At 41.6% G+C, this 19,891-nt stretch overlaps 1 protein-coding gene across 1 annotated transcript in view; it reads right to left on the bottom strand.

Annotated features, from left to right (window-relative positions):
* LOC115217671 overlaps window positions 1–19,891 on the bottom strand; it is a 337,402-nt gene that overhangs the window by 77,144 nt on the left and 240,367 nt on the right. Inside the window, exon 49 of the mRNA XM_036507562.1 lies at window positions 5,104–5,271. Within this exon, the coding sequence (XP_036363455.1) occupies window positions 5,104–5,271 (168 nt within the window). The remainder of the gene's footprint in view (window positions 1–5,103; window positions 5,272–19,891) is intronic.

The raw sequence follows: 19,891 nt of genomic DNA on the forward strand, positions 1-19,891 counted from the left end.
TAAACAGAAACAGCTCAGTGATAAGATATAGGACTACAAAACACAGGAGACAAGTATGTGTTAAAATCATTAGCTGAAGGCATTTCACTTGGTTTAGGGGAGGATAACGATGTGCACCGATTCACTACTTCCAACATATGTTTCTTGTTATAGTTTCACATCCTCAATAGCGGAGACGTTATCTATAACTTATTGAACTCAGCTCCATGAGACTGGAGATAAAAATTTGATTTTAGAATTCCTGGTCACTTTTTGAGGTAACTGTTGACAGAAAATGTATAAGCTAATCACTGTAATATTTTAGTAATATAGTATTTCAGCTTATCTACAGATACTACAATACAAACAAAACAATTGACCTTGTAGCTAAACATCTACAAAAATATTTAGTACTAGCAGTAGTACTCGGAGTTGCACGGGTCTTAATAAATTGCCATTCAACTGTGGAAAGATGAGGCCTTACACTTGAGAAAATCTTTGAGCCCTACCTTGGCTACCGCTTTCACGCAATGCTCTTCTCATTTCAACAGCTTACTCCTCAGCCCAGCGCAGATTAGAACCACACGCTTGCGAATGAAGCCATAGAAAGAAGCACACAGATAAACGTATAGGAAGAGAACGAGTTAAATAATTTTAGCAGTTGGGACAATTTCAACAGTTGGAATATCGCCCTCAAGAGGTTCATGCAACATGAAGCCACCATGCATTTTGAAAATTGGTATCCTTTCCGTTGAATTGGTCACTTTAATGTTATGAATAAACATACTTGAGGTAATCGACCGTATAGAAGGCAGCAGAAATGTCCTCAAATATGTGATACTTAACCTGCCTTTCCGCTGGTCCGTTTGTAGTAGCTGTTTGACAACATTGTTTCTTCACATTATTATCGTGCAACTGCAAATAATCACCACCTCTTTGCCATCATAGGAGCACCACACGAACGCCTTCCATAAACCCTCAGAATGTCAAGAGACAGGCGCCCTTTTCTGATGCTTCCGTCTGATATAGGAAAAATAGTAAAAGTATCTGAGCATACCTCGTTATATATATATGCATGGCGTTAACGTACCCACTTTAGCCTTGGCAAGTACGGAGCACTTCGTTGTAGACAATGTTCCTTGTCTTTCCCCGACGTGTTAATGCGAACACTCTGTCTCTACTGCCGACTCTGGAGTATGCAACGTACAGCTGGCCGTGGGAAAAGCAAGGCTCTTTCAAGAGAAGTCCAGCCACACAAAGAGTTTGGCCCTGGGACTTGTTGACAGACATTGAGAAGCTGGGCCGGAGCTGGAATTGCAGTCTTCTGAAGGTGAAAGGTATGTCTGCTCCCGAGGGAGTAAGGGGAATCCTGGGAATGAATACATCCTCACCTTTTCTGCATCCGGATAGGATGGTTGCCTCGACAACATGCTTCATCAGTTTTTTTTACAACTAGACGTGTTAGTTGCACAGTCTGGTGGTGGTGGTGGGGGTGCTCAAATTGCGCAGAAGCATAACCGGAGTTCCAACTTTAAGGTGGAGCAGATGTGGCGGAGGGTCTAAAGAGTTGAGTAACTCCGTTGGAAAATATACCGATTCATTCGCATCTGCCATCGTATCTAAAGATTTGTATGCGAAAGGAACACCGGGGAGTGACTGCAACAGTTAATCATTGAGATTTGTAACGGTCACATTTTTCGGAACCAGCACTGTTCTTTCAGACAGGCATTCATGACTGAAATAATTATCTTTTAAATGGGGAAACACTTTATCGGTGAGTTAGGCCAAAGATGAAACAGGAGTTGTGAACGGGTGGACGTCCAGTTCCCCATCAGCGTCAAGAGACACTTTACCGTCACCAAGATTCAGAATGTCACTTGCGAAGTTAGCCGACTTTTGGTCGCCGAGCAATCGAGCCCTCATGCTGGTTGTCAGGGTCAGTGACCTGACATGACGCCAGAGCGGAGACGACTTAAGGCATGCTTGAACCTCATCTGCTCGCTTGCCTTTGGGGATAACAGGAAGAGTTTGCCTAAAGTCACCTGAGAGCAAAAACGTAACACCTCCCACGGGGGCTTCGCAACCCTCGATATCTTGAAGGGTTTTGTATAATGCGTCGAAGGCTCCATTGTGGGTCATAGTATACTCGTCCACACAATAAGCTGACAGCATTTCAGCACTTGGCCCTGGTCAGGGTTCTTGCTTATATTGCAGGTAGGTGTTTCTGACTTAGTTAAACTGAGGGGCAACTTAAAGGTGGAGTGTGCAGTTCTGCCGCCCGGCAGCAAAGTTGCAGCAATCCCTGAAGATGCGACCGCAACCACAATGCTCTTTTGCATCCTGACCGTCGCTAGGATGAGCTTTGTTACAAAGGTTTTGCCTGTACTCCCTGGAGCATCAAGAAAAAACAAACCACCTTTCCTGTGACTCACATGATCAGTCACACGCGTATAAACATGCCGTTGATCCGGAAGAAGCTTTGGTAAAGTTTCTAGGACGAAATTGGCAAGGGCATTTGTGTCGAAGGACATCTCTCGAAAAAGAGCTGCAGAAAGTAAATTTGACTCTGAACGTAGCAGTTTAGGCAGACCGTATGAGGGAAAGTCATTCCCACCGAGTGATACAACTGTATTTTCAATGTTATCAAGGCTTGATTGTATACCTCATCGCTTATACTTTCTATCCCAGGAAAAAGAAACTTCGTCTGACGTATGAAGTCCTCCGATAAGTCGTCTTTAAATTTGATCCACAAAAACAAAGGGTTGTTCAGTTCACAAATTTGTAGCATAAGAGCAAATAGAGTTCGTAGACGTTTAAGTGTCTGGGATGCAACAGCTTCGAATAACGTAGTCTCCCATTGCGCATCATCTTCCAGGAAATCGCGCTTGAGGCATGCTTCCTTGTATGTGCTGCATACAGAGCCATCGACAGTCCTTAAGTCATCAAACGACTGGGGCCCACGTAACTCATGTAGCAGACGAAGACAAAAGCACTTGTGTTGGCTCAGATGCACCGTGTAGCTGTTATAGTGGATCCCTAGCACAAATAAATCTGAATAATCTGGTGTCACATCAAATGCTGGACTAATAAACACATTAATTAAGTGGTACGCAACTTCATTGCGCTTCTGTAGTTCAGTTTCAGTATTCCGGTCATCCGCTGAGTACCGCGACGCCATGAAACTCTTTGGGTCAAACTGCAATTGTGTACCGAGTTTGGTTGAAGTCGGACGACTTCTTGAAAAAATCGATAATTATCGATCAAGTTTTTTGTGAAAACTGAACATTGATCGAAGCAGTTGTTATAACTAAAACATGCCTCGGAACATATCTAATGCATATCTGAAATTTCAATCTAATCGGTCTGGTGGTTCAGCGGTTTGGGCCGGCTTCACCCGAAAGCACTTGTACATGGAAACCGTAAGCAGCGCAAAAAATAATTTTTAGAAAGGCAGCTTGGGTATTGATTTGATTCAAGAAGTTACCAAGGTTATTGCTTTAACAATGTCACGTCCCAAACCGTCTTTTCTTAAATGTAGGGCCTCATGTTTCTGCAGTTTCATGGTAATTTATTAAGACCCATGCTGGTGAAATGGATGATGAAGTAGTAAGTACTTACCAGTAGCTTGTGCAGTGCAGAGGCTTTGTTGCTTTAACTATCTCATGCTACACATAGAAATCGCTTTCATTTATTGCAATGGAAAGCCTCAGTGCTGGATGTTTACTGTTATTGGCAGTGGCTATTTTGAGGTCACGTGGGGACACAACGTGTGTGCATACCATGGTGGAGATGAATTGTTTATGCAACGCAGAAGGAACGGGGTCAGTATTCTGACAAAAGCAAGTCAGGAGCTACCTCAACAAAGGTATGTTGTTCGAATGTTAATTTGTCGAATTGTGCTCAAACAAAGCGCAATTTAATGAAATGAACCATGACATAAGACTCGTTGGGTGAAAATGCATTCGTTTATCGAATTTCGTTTAAATCGGCTCAATGATTCTGCCGCTAAGGCATTTTTTTGAGTCGGTTTTTCCCGTGCTGTGCCCAAACAAAACGGAATTTGAAAAAAATAATAACGAAACGAAAAACCTTGGGTAAGAATGCATAGGTATGTCAAGCTTGATCAAAATCGGACGACTTTTTGAAAGAAATCGGTAATAAATCGATCGAATTTTTGCGAAAATCAAACATTGATCGAAGCAGTTGTTATGACTAAAACATGCCTCAGAACATACCAAAATGCATGTCTGAAATTTCAATCAAATCGGTTATGTGGAACTCGAGTTATAAACCTTCGAACTTTCACACACACACATACGCCCACAGACATTTTCTGTTTTATATATATAGATTGTATGCAAAAATTGAATCCATTAACGTTGTCATTTCCCTAATATTATACAGGCAACATGTTGGAGACTGACTTGACATTCACAAAAAGGCACTTAGAAAATTACTTTCTTGAGTGTATAAAGAATTAAAGTTAAAATCATTAAGAAACATATATTACACACTGAATTGGATGTCAGCATAGAAACAGCCTCCTGATCCACATTTTATTAATTTAGATTTCAAGATATTGTTCCCCTCACAACCGCCCACTTCCAAACCCAAAATTATTCTTTAAAATCTTATAACATTTATTACACTGTAAAGAAAGTAAAACCAGATGACAGCAACAAGATTTTTAAGTTGCTGATGTACCATTATAACACGTTATCTACTGGAGAATATGAGGAGATAGGTTACAGAACAATTTTGTACTCATTATCAGCCGAATATTTTCTAAAAAAAATTCCTGCACATACATACATACATACATACATACATACATACATACATACATACATACATACATACATACATACATACATACGTCCATCCATCCATCCATAAATGCATGCATACGTACAAACATTGGTACACACACTTATGTATATATATTGTATATAAGTATATAAGTATATACATATGCGTGTGTGTGAATTTTTAAAAACACTAGTCACATACTAATCATATACGTTTAGAAGAACGCAAAATTTGTTTTTGCATAAAACGGTGATGGAGTTTATGACATAATTAATATTCAGTACATTTTGTTTCAAAAACAACTTTTAGTATTACCTGGAGTTGTTGAGGGTAAACATTTCTTTTCGGTACATTCCACTTTTCCTTTGGATTTACAACTGCAATTATTACATTTATCTACAGCTGTGAATATCTGGCCAAATGCATATATTTGTCCATGGTAGCTGCATTTTGCGGAAGTTTCGTTCGTCTGAGGTGTAGTTGCTGAAAAATATTTTACACATATGAATTCAGACACTTCCTCCACAGATTTTGATAAGCTAAACACTCTGATGATCATATATGATATTTTATCAATGAGAGCTGAATATATAAGAAATTATTTCTGAGATAAAGGCAAATGACAATCACACAAAGTAAATTGGCATCACTTGAGTTCCACATCACCATGACCATGTGGCAAGAGAGACAAAACATACAAACAATTGATTTGAAGAAACGCTTGAAGAGCACGATCCATAAGACACTGATGGCACAGAGATTCGGAGTGAAGATCAATTAATTGCATTAATATTCAAATAATCATTTCTCGGGGTTTCAAATTTCATTATCTTCCGAAATTATTTCTTTCTTTTAGTAATGTCATTATGCTACAGTTTATTTCGAATTTATTCTAAAAATAAGATTGTTAAACTGAAACAGGTTAGTACTAAAATATTGTATAACTACTACTAACTTATTGGTGTTAAAAAGTCCATATGTTTTCGTTGTATGTTGGGAAATAATTTGATGAGCTGATTCATAAATCCTTTGCAAGTTTTATATTTAATAAACTGATATCATAATTCGACATGCGAAAAGTTATCCCTCGTTCATTCAATATCATGAAACTGAAGAGAAGGAATTGCTTTTGAATATTTTAGCCTTTGTAATACTAAAGATACGGTTGGCTTGTTGGTATTTGCGGATAAGGGAATAAAAGAACATGCTGTCTAATCACTATCATTCAACAAAGCATTTACAGACTTTAGAAAAAGTATATAGTACTGTATATGATAATCCCTTCAACTGTAGACATAAAGCCTGAAATTTTGGGGAAGGGGGCTAGTGTCAATTACATCGACTCCAATGCCCAATTGGGACTTATTTTATCGACCCTGAAAGGATGAAAGACAAAGTCAACTACGGTGGAATTTAAACACATTCACAGAACGTGAAAACGGACGAAATGCGGTTAAGCACTTTGTCCGGCGTGTTAACGATTCTGCCAGCTCACTGTCTCCCACTGCACGTAATAATGTAATTCATTAACAGTTTTACTTCCACAGCATTGAGTAATCACCATATTTGAGATTGACTTAACACCCACAACGATGTGTCGAATTCAATGAATTATATAAACCGAAATTATATAGAAACATATTACACACTGAATTAGGTGTATGAATTTGAAAGTTTACTTCTGTTCCATTTTAAAAATATAGATTTCAAAACATTGTTTCGTAAATAGATCCACCCCACTTCCAATTGTAATATTATTCTCCAAAATCGTATATCACATTTCTTATAATGTAAAGGACGTAAAACAAGATAATTGGAAAATTATAGAAATATGAGTCGAGAACGATATAATGTAAAATTATCCCTCCTCAGGAAATAGTGAATGATAAAAAAAGAGCGTACGAGAGGGTACAAAACTTACTCAGTAGAAGCAGGGAAGGTGGACGTCATGTAAACCCAGATAGAAAAAGCACAAAGGCCAATCTGACAAAAGATTACGTATCTTGACAGAGGTGCCAAATACGGAACTGTAGAGGTGCGTTTTAAAGAGGCAGTGACACCTAGGAAGCATTCAGCAACTCCTGTGAAAAGTGAAGAAGTGGTACTCCTACTCACATACCTTGGAAGGAGTGCTTCCGGGGTTGGGGTAGAGGGTATACCACCGGAAGTCGATGTGGCCTGGATAGTAGCTGCTGTCTTACTCGGAAACGAGAAGATTGCGGTTCTCCAGGTCACGAAAACTGAAAGCAGACACTGGAAAGGTCAGACTCTGGATATGATCATCCAGGGGTCGACAGAAAGTATCGAAAACCTTACAGAAACGGTTATATTGGATGATTTAATAATGAGGGCTAAGTTGGAGGGTAGAACCCTTCGATGTTTTAAGTGTGGTCTGAAAGGTTACATTAGAGCGGACTGCTCTTCGCCGCCCCAAACGACAGAAGAACTCCAGGAAGAACCAATGAGAGAGGAAGAGGTAGAATCACCAACAACGGAGGAAAAAGAAAATGAATCAAATAATGAATGGGAGACGACGGGGAAAAAGAAAAAGACAGAAAACAAGTCAAATGGACACAGACCCCCTCCCCACAACCACTCAACACTCACCCACACTCTCTTCGTCCCATCCTCCCCTTACAGACACCAAACCTTCCCACTTTCCTCTGACACAAAAAGATCGCATTCAGACAAAAACGCTCAAATTTCCCCTCCTCCGGTAAAAGGAAAAAATAGTGACGCGCTCATGTATGATGGATCGAATAAGAAACTTTGTGAAGAGATAGAAACTTGGCGAGATTTTATAGCCGTAGATACAAAAAGACATGACAATACTGAAGGATGGCATTGTTGCCTACTATTAACTGAAGAGCAAAGATCAATAATAATGAAATATAAAAATGTATATAAATGTTGGAGGTGGATGCGGATATTAATCAATTGCTATGCTACTTAACGTACTTAGAGCTATTAGAGGAATACAAAGTGGATATTTTGGCTGGTAGAAAGTTTAAAAAGTGTTAAAAAGGTATAAATGAAGCTGCTCGGAGGTGGGGCCGAGAAGCTTCATTACGTCTTTCATTTTCATTTTTCATTTCATCTTGTTTACATACGTGTTTTCTTTTTGTCTTTTTTCTTTGTTTCGTGTCCCCACATGTCTTCTACTGTCCCCTTCTGTGTGTATCCCTTGTGGGAAATAAAAAATCAACGTGTGTCAGTCTAAATCATTTGTGATTCCTGTCGCAGATAAGTCGTGTTATCTTTTGTTGAAGGTTCTCCCTTGTGGGTGTGCCTATGATTGATGTTGTTGAGTTTTGTTGAATACTGTTGCTGTTTTTGCCTGCGGGCCTGTGTTTTTTGTGTTTGTTTTTTGCCTCCATTTTTGGGTGAAGAGACTCGAAAAAAGAAATGAATTGCGAACCAGTTCAAGCCCATGCCGGGAGCTATACTTCGACGGCTGGAAAATGTACCAACGCGATGGATTCGCTGGAGGTGCGGGAGGTCAAAATTGAACCTCAGAAGTTGAAAAGTAGAACGAGATGATCCAGAAGTAGGGATTAAGTTTAAGCCTGACCCCTCCAGAAGAAGTAACCAACAAAACAAAAAGGACAGTAGTTTACAGTGTTCTGTCCACAGCCAGTAAAAAGATTGAGGATAGCTACAGAAGAAGCGATAGAGAAATGTCTGGAAGAAGTAAAGAGGTAGAAGATACGGCACAGTGGAGTTGAGGTTTGCCACCGAACAAGAGGCAATAAATGACTCCACTGTGACGCGGAAGTCGCAAGAATGGGTACTCCTGCCGACCTACTGCGGCAAAAGAGTTGCAAGAATTAGGATAGGCAAGGTACCACCTTAAATTGAAGAAGCGTGGCTGGTGGCAACCGTGATGCACAGAACCCACGAAGACGCAAAGATATTAAAAGTGGCAAGAACAAAAATAAAAATGAGTTGGAAATGGTCATCCAGGGTTTATACAAATGAGGATGTGACGGCCACTCCGTCCTTACTCCGGGATGGTTACATGATATTCAAATGTTTCTACAAACATTCTTTTAAAACGTTCATTGTCAGTTCTCTTTCTGTTCTTTTTTTTCTCTAAAAATTCTCAATAATTTTTTCTGCGTGATTGTGTGCCTGTACATCTGTGTGTTTGCTTGGTGATTTCGCTCTGTTTGTGTTGTTTTTCTTTTTTGGTGATACTGTGGGCATGTTGTTTCTGCTTGTCGTTGTTGTTTCTTGTCTTGGGCATGATACTACTTCCTGTGTCTTGTGTTTCTTTTGTTGTAAAATCCTCCTTCGGCGGTGTGTCTCTCATTTCTCTTTTTCTTGTTTTTACTTCTGTGAATTCTGGTTCCTGCTCCGTATCTTGGGTCGTTTGCTCCGTTTCCAATTCCTGTACCTCTCTCTCTGCAACCTCTTTTACTTGTTTGGGACACCTTTTTTTGATGTGTCCCTTCTCTCCACATGAATAGCAGGTCGGTAGCCTTCCTTCCAGCGTTTCTTCTAACTTAACCCAATTGGACAGCACTAGTGTGTCTGGTATTCCACCATATTCCACTTGGTTGACCATGAAGAACATCTCCAGGCCGTAAACTCAGTAGTTTATTTGTTGGGTCCGGGTTACCTGGATGATTTGCCCGTTCTCATCTCCTCCATCTCCTACGGCGAGGACTGCTGCTGCCAGCTACTCGGGCTCAATTTCAGGTGGAATCCTGCCTATCCTGACCCTGGTAACGCATTTGCCTGGATAGGTAGGCAGTAGTATCCATTCTTCCGAGTGTAACGTCTCAGTGGAGTACCCTCTTGCCTCTTCTTCGGAGACGAAAGTGACCGCCACTGTGCTGTACCTTCTTCCTCTGGTATAAAAGTTAATAATATCCTTAAATTCTTCGAGGCATTCGTCTACTTCTTCCTGTGTTGCAATCTCTATTCTTTTCTTGCTTTTGGAGAACGTACTCCCTTCTTTACATTTTCTTTGTATTTTCTTCTGGGGTGGTGGTGGTTCAACTTTATGTTAGACCCCTCCCTCTTTAACATGGTATCTTACAAGCTCCACTTTGTAAGCCACTATTATTCAGGGGATCCAGGAAGATACACACACACACACACACACACACACACACACATATATATATATATATATATGTGTGTGTGTGTGGTGTGTGTGTGTCTACATGGAAATAATCATTTACCAGGAATCTTTATCAATCTTTGGAAACCCCCTCTCTCAATACATAAAAGAGAATTGGAAACGATTCCTGGACGATTGTTTTATACTCTGGAATGAAAACACAGATAAACTCCTAAAATTTAAAAACCTATTGAACAGCATAAACCCAAATATACAGTTCACAATGGAATACAACCAAAAGGAGCTCCCATTCTTGGATATACTAATTAAAAAAATTAACCTTAAAATAGAAACAGACATTTTTTACAAAGCCACAGACGCCAAGCAATACCTTCTTTTTAATTCATGCCACCCAAGACATACTAAAACAACCATCCTCTTCAACCTTGCAAGAAGGATATGCACAATAGAGTCAGAACAAAATACCAGGAACTTTAGACTGCAAAAACTCAAAAACACCCTAATTGACAGACATTACCCAGCTCAACTCAAAGAGGATGGGATCAGACGTGCAACAGAAATCAACATAGAAACTTTAAGAAAAGTTCAACACAACAACACACCTTCCCCGAAAATACTACCTTACATATCCACATACAACCCCAGAAACAAAGAAGCCTTCACCATCATCACCCAGAATTTACCAATACTTCATAAGGACCCCAAATTAAAGGAAATTCTAAACATACACCAAATCATTAAAAGCTACAAACAACAAAAAAGATTCTCACAAAGGCAAAATTGTTTTCTGAAATTACGGATGCAAAAGTAAAAAAATGTGGTAGACCGAACTGTGCAACATGTCCAAACCTGCTAGAAGGATCAGCATTCCTCTTCAAAGAGGGACAGAAATTCAAGATCAAATCTAATTTTACTTGTGCCTCTGAAAACATAATTTATGTCATAAAATGCTCGGGCTGCCACCAAGACTACGTGGGGTCCACGGGAATATCACTCAGACGTAGATGCACACTGCATCGACAACAGATTGCATTCCCAGAATACAGAATGATACCCTTTAGTGAGCACATTGAGGAATGCGCAAAGCAACTACTACCGCAATTTTTAATCTTTCCCTTTTACCAATGTGCTATCGGAACACCAACACAAATTAGACTAAACAAGGAAACATTCTTCATTGAAAAATACAAGCCCAAACTTAACCACTCCAACATACTTTTACAGAGAAATTCACTCCAAAAGAAAGGCAAAAAATTTTAAGCGATTATCTCCCTTACACCGGAAGAAATCACTTATTACCTCCCCTTATCTGGAACTCTTCTCAACATAAACATAACGATAATTCTTCTCAACGTAAACATAACGATGTAAGAAATTTGAAAAGCTGAACGCGAAACCGGTCATTTCTTCTAAACTAAGAAAAAAAATTTATAACATTCTTCAGACATATTGACTCAAATATATATTTTTTAACCTTTTAAAACAAGCCTTCTGTAGTTTTTTCACTTTTTACTATTTTCTATATATTCAACCACGTGCTTTCACAAACCAACTTTCTCATCTATATATATATATATATATATATATTATATATATATATATATATATATATATATATATATTTATATATTTAGGAGTGACTGTGTGATAAGTATCTTCCTTACTCCGCATGCATTGGTTAGTTGTTTCCGCACTGAATACTGTCAACACGTGCTTTTGTAGTCGTCCAGAATTGAAGAAATACTGAAGGCGCGACTGTAAGGTAGTAATCCTTATTTTTGGGGAGATTCAGTGGGGTTTTGTGGTTTGATATTGTTTTTCTTTTTTCAAATAAGAAATCCCCACTGTGTCCTGGACATTTGTCTGCCTGCAGTCGTCTATGTGACTCACTTAGTTGTGAGAATTGTTGTTTTGGGGCGTGTCTTGCCTTCGAAAAATTGAGAAATTTTGGAAAATTCTACCAATTAGTGGAGGATTTTTTTGTGTTCCTGCTGCTGTGACCCTGGAGTACCTGTTTGAAGTACCATTTTTTGGAATACCTGTTGGCCAGGATTACCGGGTGGCCGGAATTGCGTGTTGGCGTGACCTGAACTGTCTTCCTTCTTTCTTTTTCTTTGCTCTGTCTTTTTGCTCTTTTTTGTTTATTTTTGACTTTATTTAGACTTTTTATTTGAACTATTTTTTGGACGTTCTTTTCTGCAAGCATGGCAAAGAAGATAAACACAACGTTGGAGTGGAAGATTGTAACCCCCAAGCAGTGGTTACAAAACTTAAACGAGAGAACGGTGGTGTTGAGGACTTATTCTAAATCACTCGACACCATCACGGTGTTCCCTCAAATTGAAATTGAAAGAGAGTTGGCCGAATATCTGCCAACTATTAAGTTTATTGCCAGGAGTGTCAAGTACGCAACGGTGTTGTTGCTATTTGACACTCCCAAGGTAGCTCGCAAATTTGCAAGCCAGCCCTTAGAAGGGCAAAAGATTTTGTTTCTTCCCACATACTGTGGGAAGAAATTAACAAGAGCTTGGGTCTGTGGGCTGTCACCCTGGATAGAACCCGAATGGATAAAAGACACTATCCGCCGAGGTTTGGGTGGCAGCGGAGCGAAGCTCCTAAATATTAAGATTCTGCCTGCGGCTAATTGGGTGGGGTCGAAAGCAGTTTTGACTCTGTGGACCCAATCAGCCAATAATCTGGCTTTCCCAGATTTTTTGAGAATGGCCGTTGATTCTTGAGGGCCCCTCCCCAAGTGTCACTTGTACCTGGAACCAGGCCACATTAAAAAGAACTGTCCCCAGGACCAAGGTAGGGTCCTGAAGCAGTTAATAAAAGTAGCGGCCCCCGCTCCCCCATTGGATGGAGAGATGGAGGCTGCCGAGGAAGTGGAGACCTCCTCGAAAAAAGAAAGAAAGGAAAGAAGGTGGGCAACCATTGTTGCCCACCGAACGACCCTAAAGCTGCGGGAAGGGGGAAGATCCTCCGGATAAAGCGGAGGTGTCATACCCTCCAGTCGCAAAGGGGAGAAAAAGGAAAAAGAAAAATATAAACAATGGGACATTGCCGGCGGTTGATGGTACACTGTCGGCATGTCCTGAAACCTTGTCGGTGGTAAGTGTGTCACCGACAGAGGAAACTGTGGCTCCTCCCAGAGAGACGAGAGATGATTTTGTTATCTTCTTCTACAAGGGAGAGGCAATACAGAGCTTCTTAAGGAAGCTAGAGGGCCGCAGGATGGAGCCCATGCCTGGACGGAAGACCCCGATTAGCCTCCGTAGGTGACTATGGAGGTTATATCGGACGTCGATGTGTTCACTCCTTTCCGAAGGACCAAAAATGGTTCGCCTTCTGGGGTCCCGACCTGGAGCTGGAGCATTGCCTGTGGGAGGTATACGGCTTGGTCGTGGAGGAACGATAATGAGGCTTTAGAGCCTAAATGTTTTTTGTTTGTAAGAGGCTCAGCGCCTCAATTTGTAATGGACTATTAAGTCCAGTAATTGCAGAACCGAGGTAAGAGGTTTAATACCTCGTTTTGTTTTTTGTTTTGAAAAAAAAGAACAATGTTTTAGAGAAGCAGAATATCGGTGGGCGTCTTTTGCCTTCTCTCATTCATACTCATCCATTTCACCCCTCATCTCATTAATATTTTTTGTCCAGTCCGCAAGCTACTCCCTCTGTATATGGCCTTCATGGCCAATGAAATGAAATAAAGTAGCTTGCTTACGGTCTCTTTGTTTGACGTGTTTTTGTTTGTCGGACGTTTTGTTGGAGCTTAGATTGTTTTTGTTGGAATTATTAACTGTTTATCGTTGTTGAACATTGTTGAACATTATTGAATTGTTGAATTTTGAAATCTTTTGTGCTTTTCCCGGTTACGGGAGACAGGAACTGGTTGTGTGTTTTGCATTTTGGCAGTTGTTATTTGTTGAAAAATTGAACTTGTTAAAGCTGTTGTAGGCTGTATTGTTATGCCCCCCCCCCAGTGGGAGTGGGACTTGAACTGTTGTCCTCATTAAGAGGAAAAAACATGATAGGTTTCCCGTTTCTGGGGATTTCTAATTTATTTTTGTGTGTAAATTTAATTTCGGCCGAGTATGTCGGTCGAAATAATTCATGAAAAGAGTCCACTGGATGCGCCAGTAAAGAAATTTTCGGCAGTTGCAGCGGTGGCAACTGAAAACGTTGTGTTACCAACGGAAAAGCTCTCCGAGCATTTTGAAAAAATGAAAGAGGAGGGTGGGAATATAAAGATATCACCCTCCCTCAGCGTCGAAAAATTGAAAAGAAGGGCATCCATTTTCAAAACATACTGTCCTTCAACATGGAAATATAAACACTTTGAACAGGGTAAGATTGAAAAATGCTTGGCCCCCATATGGAAAGACGTAACGTACATAGCGAGGGGCTGGACATATGGCACAATAGAGGCCAGATTTGGAACCGAGGAAAAAGCTCAAGAGTACTCAGTGAGGCCCCTGAAAACGAAGGAGGTGATGCTTTTGCCAACCTACATGGGGAGACGAACTGCTCGTGTTAAGGTGACAGAGGTACCACCTGAAATTGATTCAATGGAGGTGATGGCCGCCCTGTTGTATAACAGGACGGATAAAATTAACTTCCTTCAGATCACATGTACTGCCCCACAAAATTGGCTCGGGAGGAGCATTTCTGCTATTATTCAGGGGATTCAGGAAGATATTGAGATGCTTCCAGAAAGGGTGATCTTGGGCGAGGATATTGTCCTCAAAATACCTGTAGAGGGCAAAAAGCCCACGTGCTACGAATGTGGCAAAAAGGTCCACATTCGTGTAGACTGCGATCAATGGAAGAAAAATGTTGCGCAGACACCAGGCCCTTCAATTACAAAAACGACCCCAATCCCGCACACACATTAGCCCTCACAGAAACAAAAGTTCCCACTCTCCCATCTGTGGTATCCGCCCCCAAACACGATACCCAAAAACCTCAGCCCATGGACACATCGGTCCCGACAACATCAAACAGACCCACCTCCTCTAAAGTGGCACCAGAGCATGTAACTCCTCCGGATGACACCACGGAGGTGGTCGAGGGGAGATCACGGTAGTTCGGAAACGAACACATGCACCTTCCCCATCGATATCATCCACAAAATAAAAAGAAAATGTAAGCATCACACCACAAATAAACAAACGACAACGCCCCTTGTCCCAGAAGGAAAAAGGGGGAAAAATCGATAACGAAACGAAAACCTTGGTAAAATATGTTACCAGAGACAAGTATATTGAGGAGATTGTAGAGGGACACCACATCACCAAGCTGTTTCAACAGCACAAGGACTTAAGCGAGCGGTGTGCCTGGATAGGGGAAACCCTTTACAGGCAACTGAAGTAAAGTTATACAAAGACCATCAGGAATATCCCGGACCTCCCAGGTTATTTGAAGAAGGAAGAGGAGGAGGAAAGGGATGCCTCACGTGTTGTGAAGTCAGCCCCAACATCACTAGTTAAGGGTAAGTAGAACCCTTGCTTTTAATGGCTACACTTAACCTTGGGTGTTTGAATGTGCGTGGTCTGGCCTCGAAGTGGAGGCAAGCTTGTTTCCTCGACGACTTCAGATCACACGATATGCATGTTATGGTTGCTACAGAGACCAAGTTGGACAGTCTACAAACCTTCTCGCCCCTCCTGAATGGCTATGAGAAAATTATGTCTCCTAGTTAGACCGGAGGGCGAGGGGTTGTAGTAGTACTGGACCGAAAAGGCTTGGCTCTGCGGACAAGTACAGTCTATGTAGACCCAGAAGGTGGGCTGGTCGTCCTTGATGTGACATACAGCATTATGGCCTTCAGGTTGATCGGGATCTATGCACTTTGTGCTAGAGGATTTCAAACTGATTTTTATCGGCGTCTAGAGAACATAATCATGACGTCGAAGACATTAATGGTGTTAGGAGACTATAACGCTATCGTTGATGCACGCGTCGATAGCATTGGCTCGATCGGTAGGAAAGTGAATTCACGTCTCGTAGATCTGCTTCACCGCTTTCAGCTAGCGGATCGCTACAGGCTTAACCATCCGAGCGTCTCGGAGTGGACCTGGATTAGCGGCGACGGAAGGTTCAAGTCTTCCTTAGATAGGATAGTGATAAGAACTAGAGATAAGTCTAGCTTTAGCTGTTCGCAGCTTGTCAAAGTAGCTTACACTGACCATAGAATGATTAAGTGAGTGTAGACTGGACATAGAAAGTACAGTTAAGAGAGGGTCCGGCTACAGAAAATTGAACAAGTCTATTGTGACTTGCGAGGCATACCGTAGCCGGATTAAGGAATTAGTACAGAGGGCGTTAACCGGCGTTGTGTTTAATAACCGATGGTGGTTCGCCCTCATGAGAGCCATTCGTTTTGAGTCTATTAGGTTTCGCCATCAGCTAAGACTAAATAAAGTCAGAATAGAAGGGAAACTAGTTAAGGACCTAGAGGAGGCGTTGAGATTGGGCTCCGCATCTCACATTTTGGCAGCGAGAACGGCCTTGGAATGTCACCTCAAAGCCAAATATGAGGGGTGCAGAATTCGGGCTAAAGAGCGCGCATTGGGCCGCGAGGGAATTAATGTTGCCGGATGGGCCCGTACTGTAGAAACCCTGCGTGGAAATGATACCACAATTAGGTCTCTCGTTGATGACAATGGGTGTTCGGTCGATGGACGGGACAAGATGTGTTAAGCGCTTCACAAGCACTTTGCTGAGTTGTTCAGGAGGGGCGGGATTGCTGGATCATGGTGAAGCCCTTAGGGACTTCCTGTCTGGCGGCCCGTGTCTCTCAGCACGAGAGGCTGAGTGCTGTGAAGGGCCAATCACAGCCGAGGAGGTGATCGAGGTACTGGGCGAGTGCCCCGGTGAGAAGTCGCCGGGTCTCGATGGTCTGCCTTATGAATTTTACAAAAGTATGCCAGTCAATTGGCAGCAGAATGGGAGAATTCTCAAGTCTACGAGTCGGGGTGTGTGCGTGTGACGTTGATCAGGAAAACCCGAGCAAGGGGGGAGGAGATAGGGAATTTCAGGCCCATAACTCTGCTGAACACAGAGTTATAAATTTTGGCCAAGGTGCTAGCGAAAAGGTTGGCGCGGGTCGTGGACAGACTTGTAGGGGAAGCGCAAACGTGCGCTATCCCAGGCAGGACGATCCACGACAATCTCCACCTTATACGCTACTCCTTAGAGAGGGTGGGGAGGCTTTCTGGCGCAGGGGGGCACTGATACATTTAGACCAGTCTAAAGCATTTGATAGGGTCGACCATCGGTACTTGGCGGCGGTCCGCGAGAAGGCTGGCCTGGGCCCGACCTTCCACGGTTGGATTGCTGCGTTGTTCAGCGACATCGAGTCTGTCGTAAAAGTGAATGGTTTCCTTTCAAAGCCATTCAGGATCGAGTGCTCAGTGCGTCAGGGGTGTCGCCTGTCACCGCTTTTGTATGTGTTGCCTCTCGAGCCATTACTGCGGAAGTTGGAGGCATTAGGGGGCGCACCGCATGATCTATGGTGTGAAAGAGAAGCTACAGCGTATGCGGATGACATCTCCATCATCGTGGCGGATGAAGGCCAGCTTTCCGTGGTGGAAGAGGCTATCAAAAGTTACGAGGCGGTGGCAGGAGCAAAGGTTAACGAAGACAAGTCAGTTGCTTTGCAACTCGGCACCTGGAGGGGCAAGCCGATGCCGTCGAATAACGTCGTGGGGCGTTGGACAGAAGGTCTTGTTAAGCTGCTTGGAGTAAAGTTACTGCTCTAACGCAGACCTGGTCTGGGCGGGCGTTATCTTTGCTAGGAAAGGCGGAGGTGGTGCAGATGTTTATAGCATCGGTTATCACCTACCGTCTGACCGTGGTGCCTTGCCCCGATTTGTGGCTGAACAAGTTGGAGAGAATCCTTTTTTGCTTTTTGTGGAAGGGAGGAAAGACATTTGTGAAGCGCTCTGTCTGCTGCCAGAAACCACTAAAGGGTGGGCTAGGGATGCCTTGGCTGAGGATGCGAAAACTCGCGTTAAGGTTGAGGCACTTCTGGCTTTACCTGGATGGAGAGCATGTGTGGTCACCGTACGTCCGGTTCTACCTTCCGCAGTTAATGTCCTTAACGGAGATTGGTAATTGGATCAAGCAGAGACCTAGATTGGGGGACTGGCAATTGGAGTTCCGTTAGGCACTTCAGCTACTCTCTCGGGTGGGCAAGGCCGGCAATAGGAGTTCCACCGCGGATTCTTATAGCGGATTAGTGGAATTTATGTCCGAAGACGCCTTGGAGGAGATCCTGGGATACGATGAAAATCAGTTGATCAACCTGTTCAGGAGAGCTTTCGAGCCGAGGTATCTGGCAATTACCAGAAATCCCTGGCTTGGCAGAGCTTCCGTGCGGCGCTATTTGTTCGTGATAAACTGTCAAGGCACGGAAGGACGCACGCATTTGTGGAATGTCCGGAATTAACGGGACTGATAGTTTTCACAGAACTGTTGTCATCGATGGGAAAAGTACAGTTATCAACTGAGCCTATCATCGAGATTCTGCCGCCTCCTTCCCTTAACAGGGAAAGGAAGGCTTCCTTTTTCTGCGTAGTAGCTATACTGAAAGAAACAGCATGGAACGCATGTAAGAGGCATAGTGACGGGTATCCGGCCAGAGGTTGGTTAACTTTTTTCAGTTACCACCTCAGTAGTAAGATCAGGCTGGAGAAGAGGTACTCGTCACAAGATAGATTTATGAAAAGATGGAATCCTGTGGCAAGGAAGCTGGGAGCGATTGGCATCAGATAAGTGGAGTCCAAAAAAGAAAAAAAAAAAAGAAAAGATAAAGTGGTCGGATGCCTTTCCTTCAGGGAAGTCATTGCAAATCGCAACATGTTTTCATGTAATTGGTAATTAGTAATTTGTAAATTGTAATTTGTAATTTTTAAATTGTATCATAAATTTATCATCATAAAATTTAAAACTTTATAGCAGCTACTACAGCATTTTCTGTTTGCCTGTCTTTGTTCGTTCCCACTTAACGGTTCGGCAAAAGAGACCGATAGAATAAATACTAGGCTTACAAAGAATAAGTCCTGGGGTCGATTTGCTCGACTAAAGGCGGGGATCCAGCATGGCCGCAGTCAAGTGACTGAAACAAGTAAAAGAGTAAAAGAGAGTATATATATATATATATATATATATATATATATATATATATATATATATATATATATATATATATATATTAATACATACATACATATATATATATATAATACATACATATATATATATATTAATACATACATATTTTGTTTATTTTCGTAAACCTTCCCGTTACATATATATATATATATATATATATATATATATATATTATATATGTATATATTTATATTTTAATATATGTAATGCTCTATTTATATATATATATTATATATTTATGTTTAGATATATATATATATAGCGCAGGAGTGGCTGTGTGGTAAGTAGCTTGTTTACCAACCGCATGGTTCCGGGTTCAGTCCCACTGCGTGGCACCTTGGGTAAGTGTCTTCTACTATAGCCTCGGGCCGACCAAAGCCTTGTGAGTGGATTTGGTAGACGGAAACTGAAAGAAGCCTGTCATATATATGTATATATATGTATATGTATGTGTGTGTTTGTGTGTCTGTGTTTGTCCCCCTAGCATTGCTTGACAACCGATGCTGGTGTGTTTACGTCCCCGTTACTTAGCGGTTCGGCAAAAAAGAGACCGATAGAATAAGTACTGGGCTTACAAAGAATAAGTCCCGGGGTCGATTTGCTCGACTAAAGGCGGTGCTCCAGCATGGCCGCAGTCAAATGACTGAAACAAGTAAAAGAGTAAAAGAGTAAAGAGTAGTATATATATGTTTAGATATATATATATATACATATTTGTATATATATATACATATATATATATATATATATATATATATATATATATATATATATATATATATATATATATATATATAATATATATATATACATATATATTTACGAAAAGACACTCGA

This window comes from Octopus sinensis, linkage group LG11 (genome assembly GCF_006345805.1).
Source record: "Octopus sinensis linkage group LG11, ASM634580v1, whole genome shotgun sequence".
NCBI classification, from domain to species: domain Eukaryota; kingdom Metazoa; phylum Mollusca; class Cephalopoda; order Octopoda; family Octopodidae; genus Octopus; species Octopus sinensis.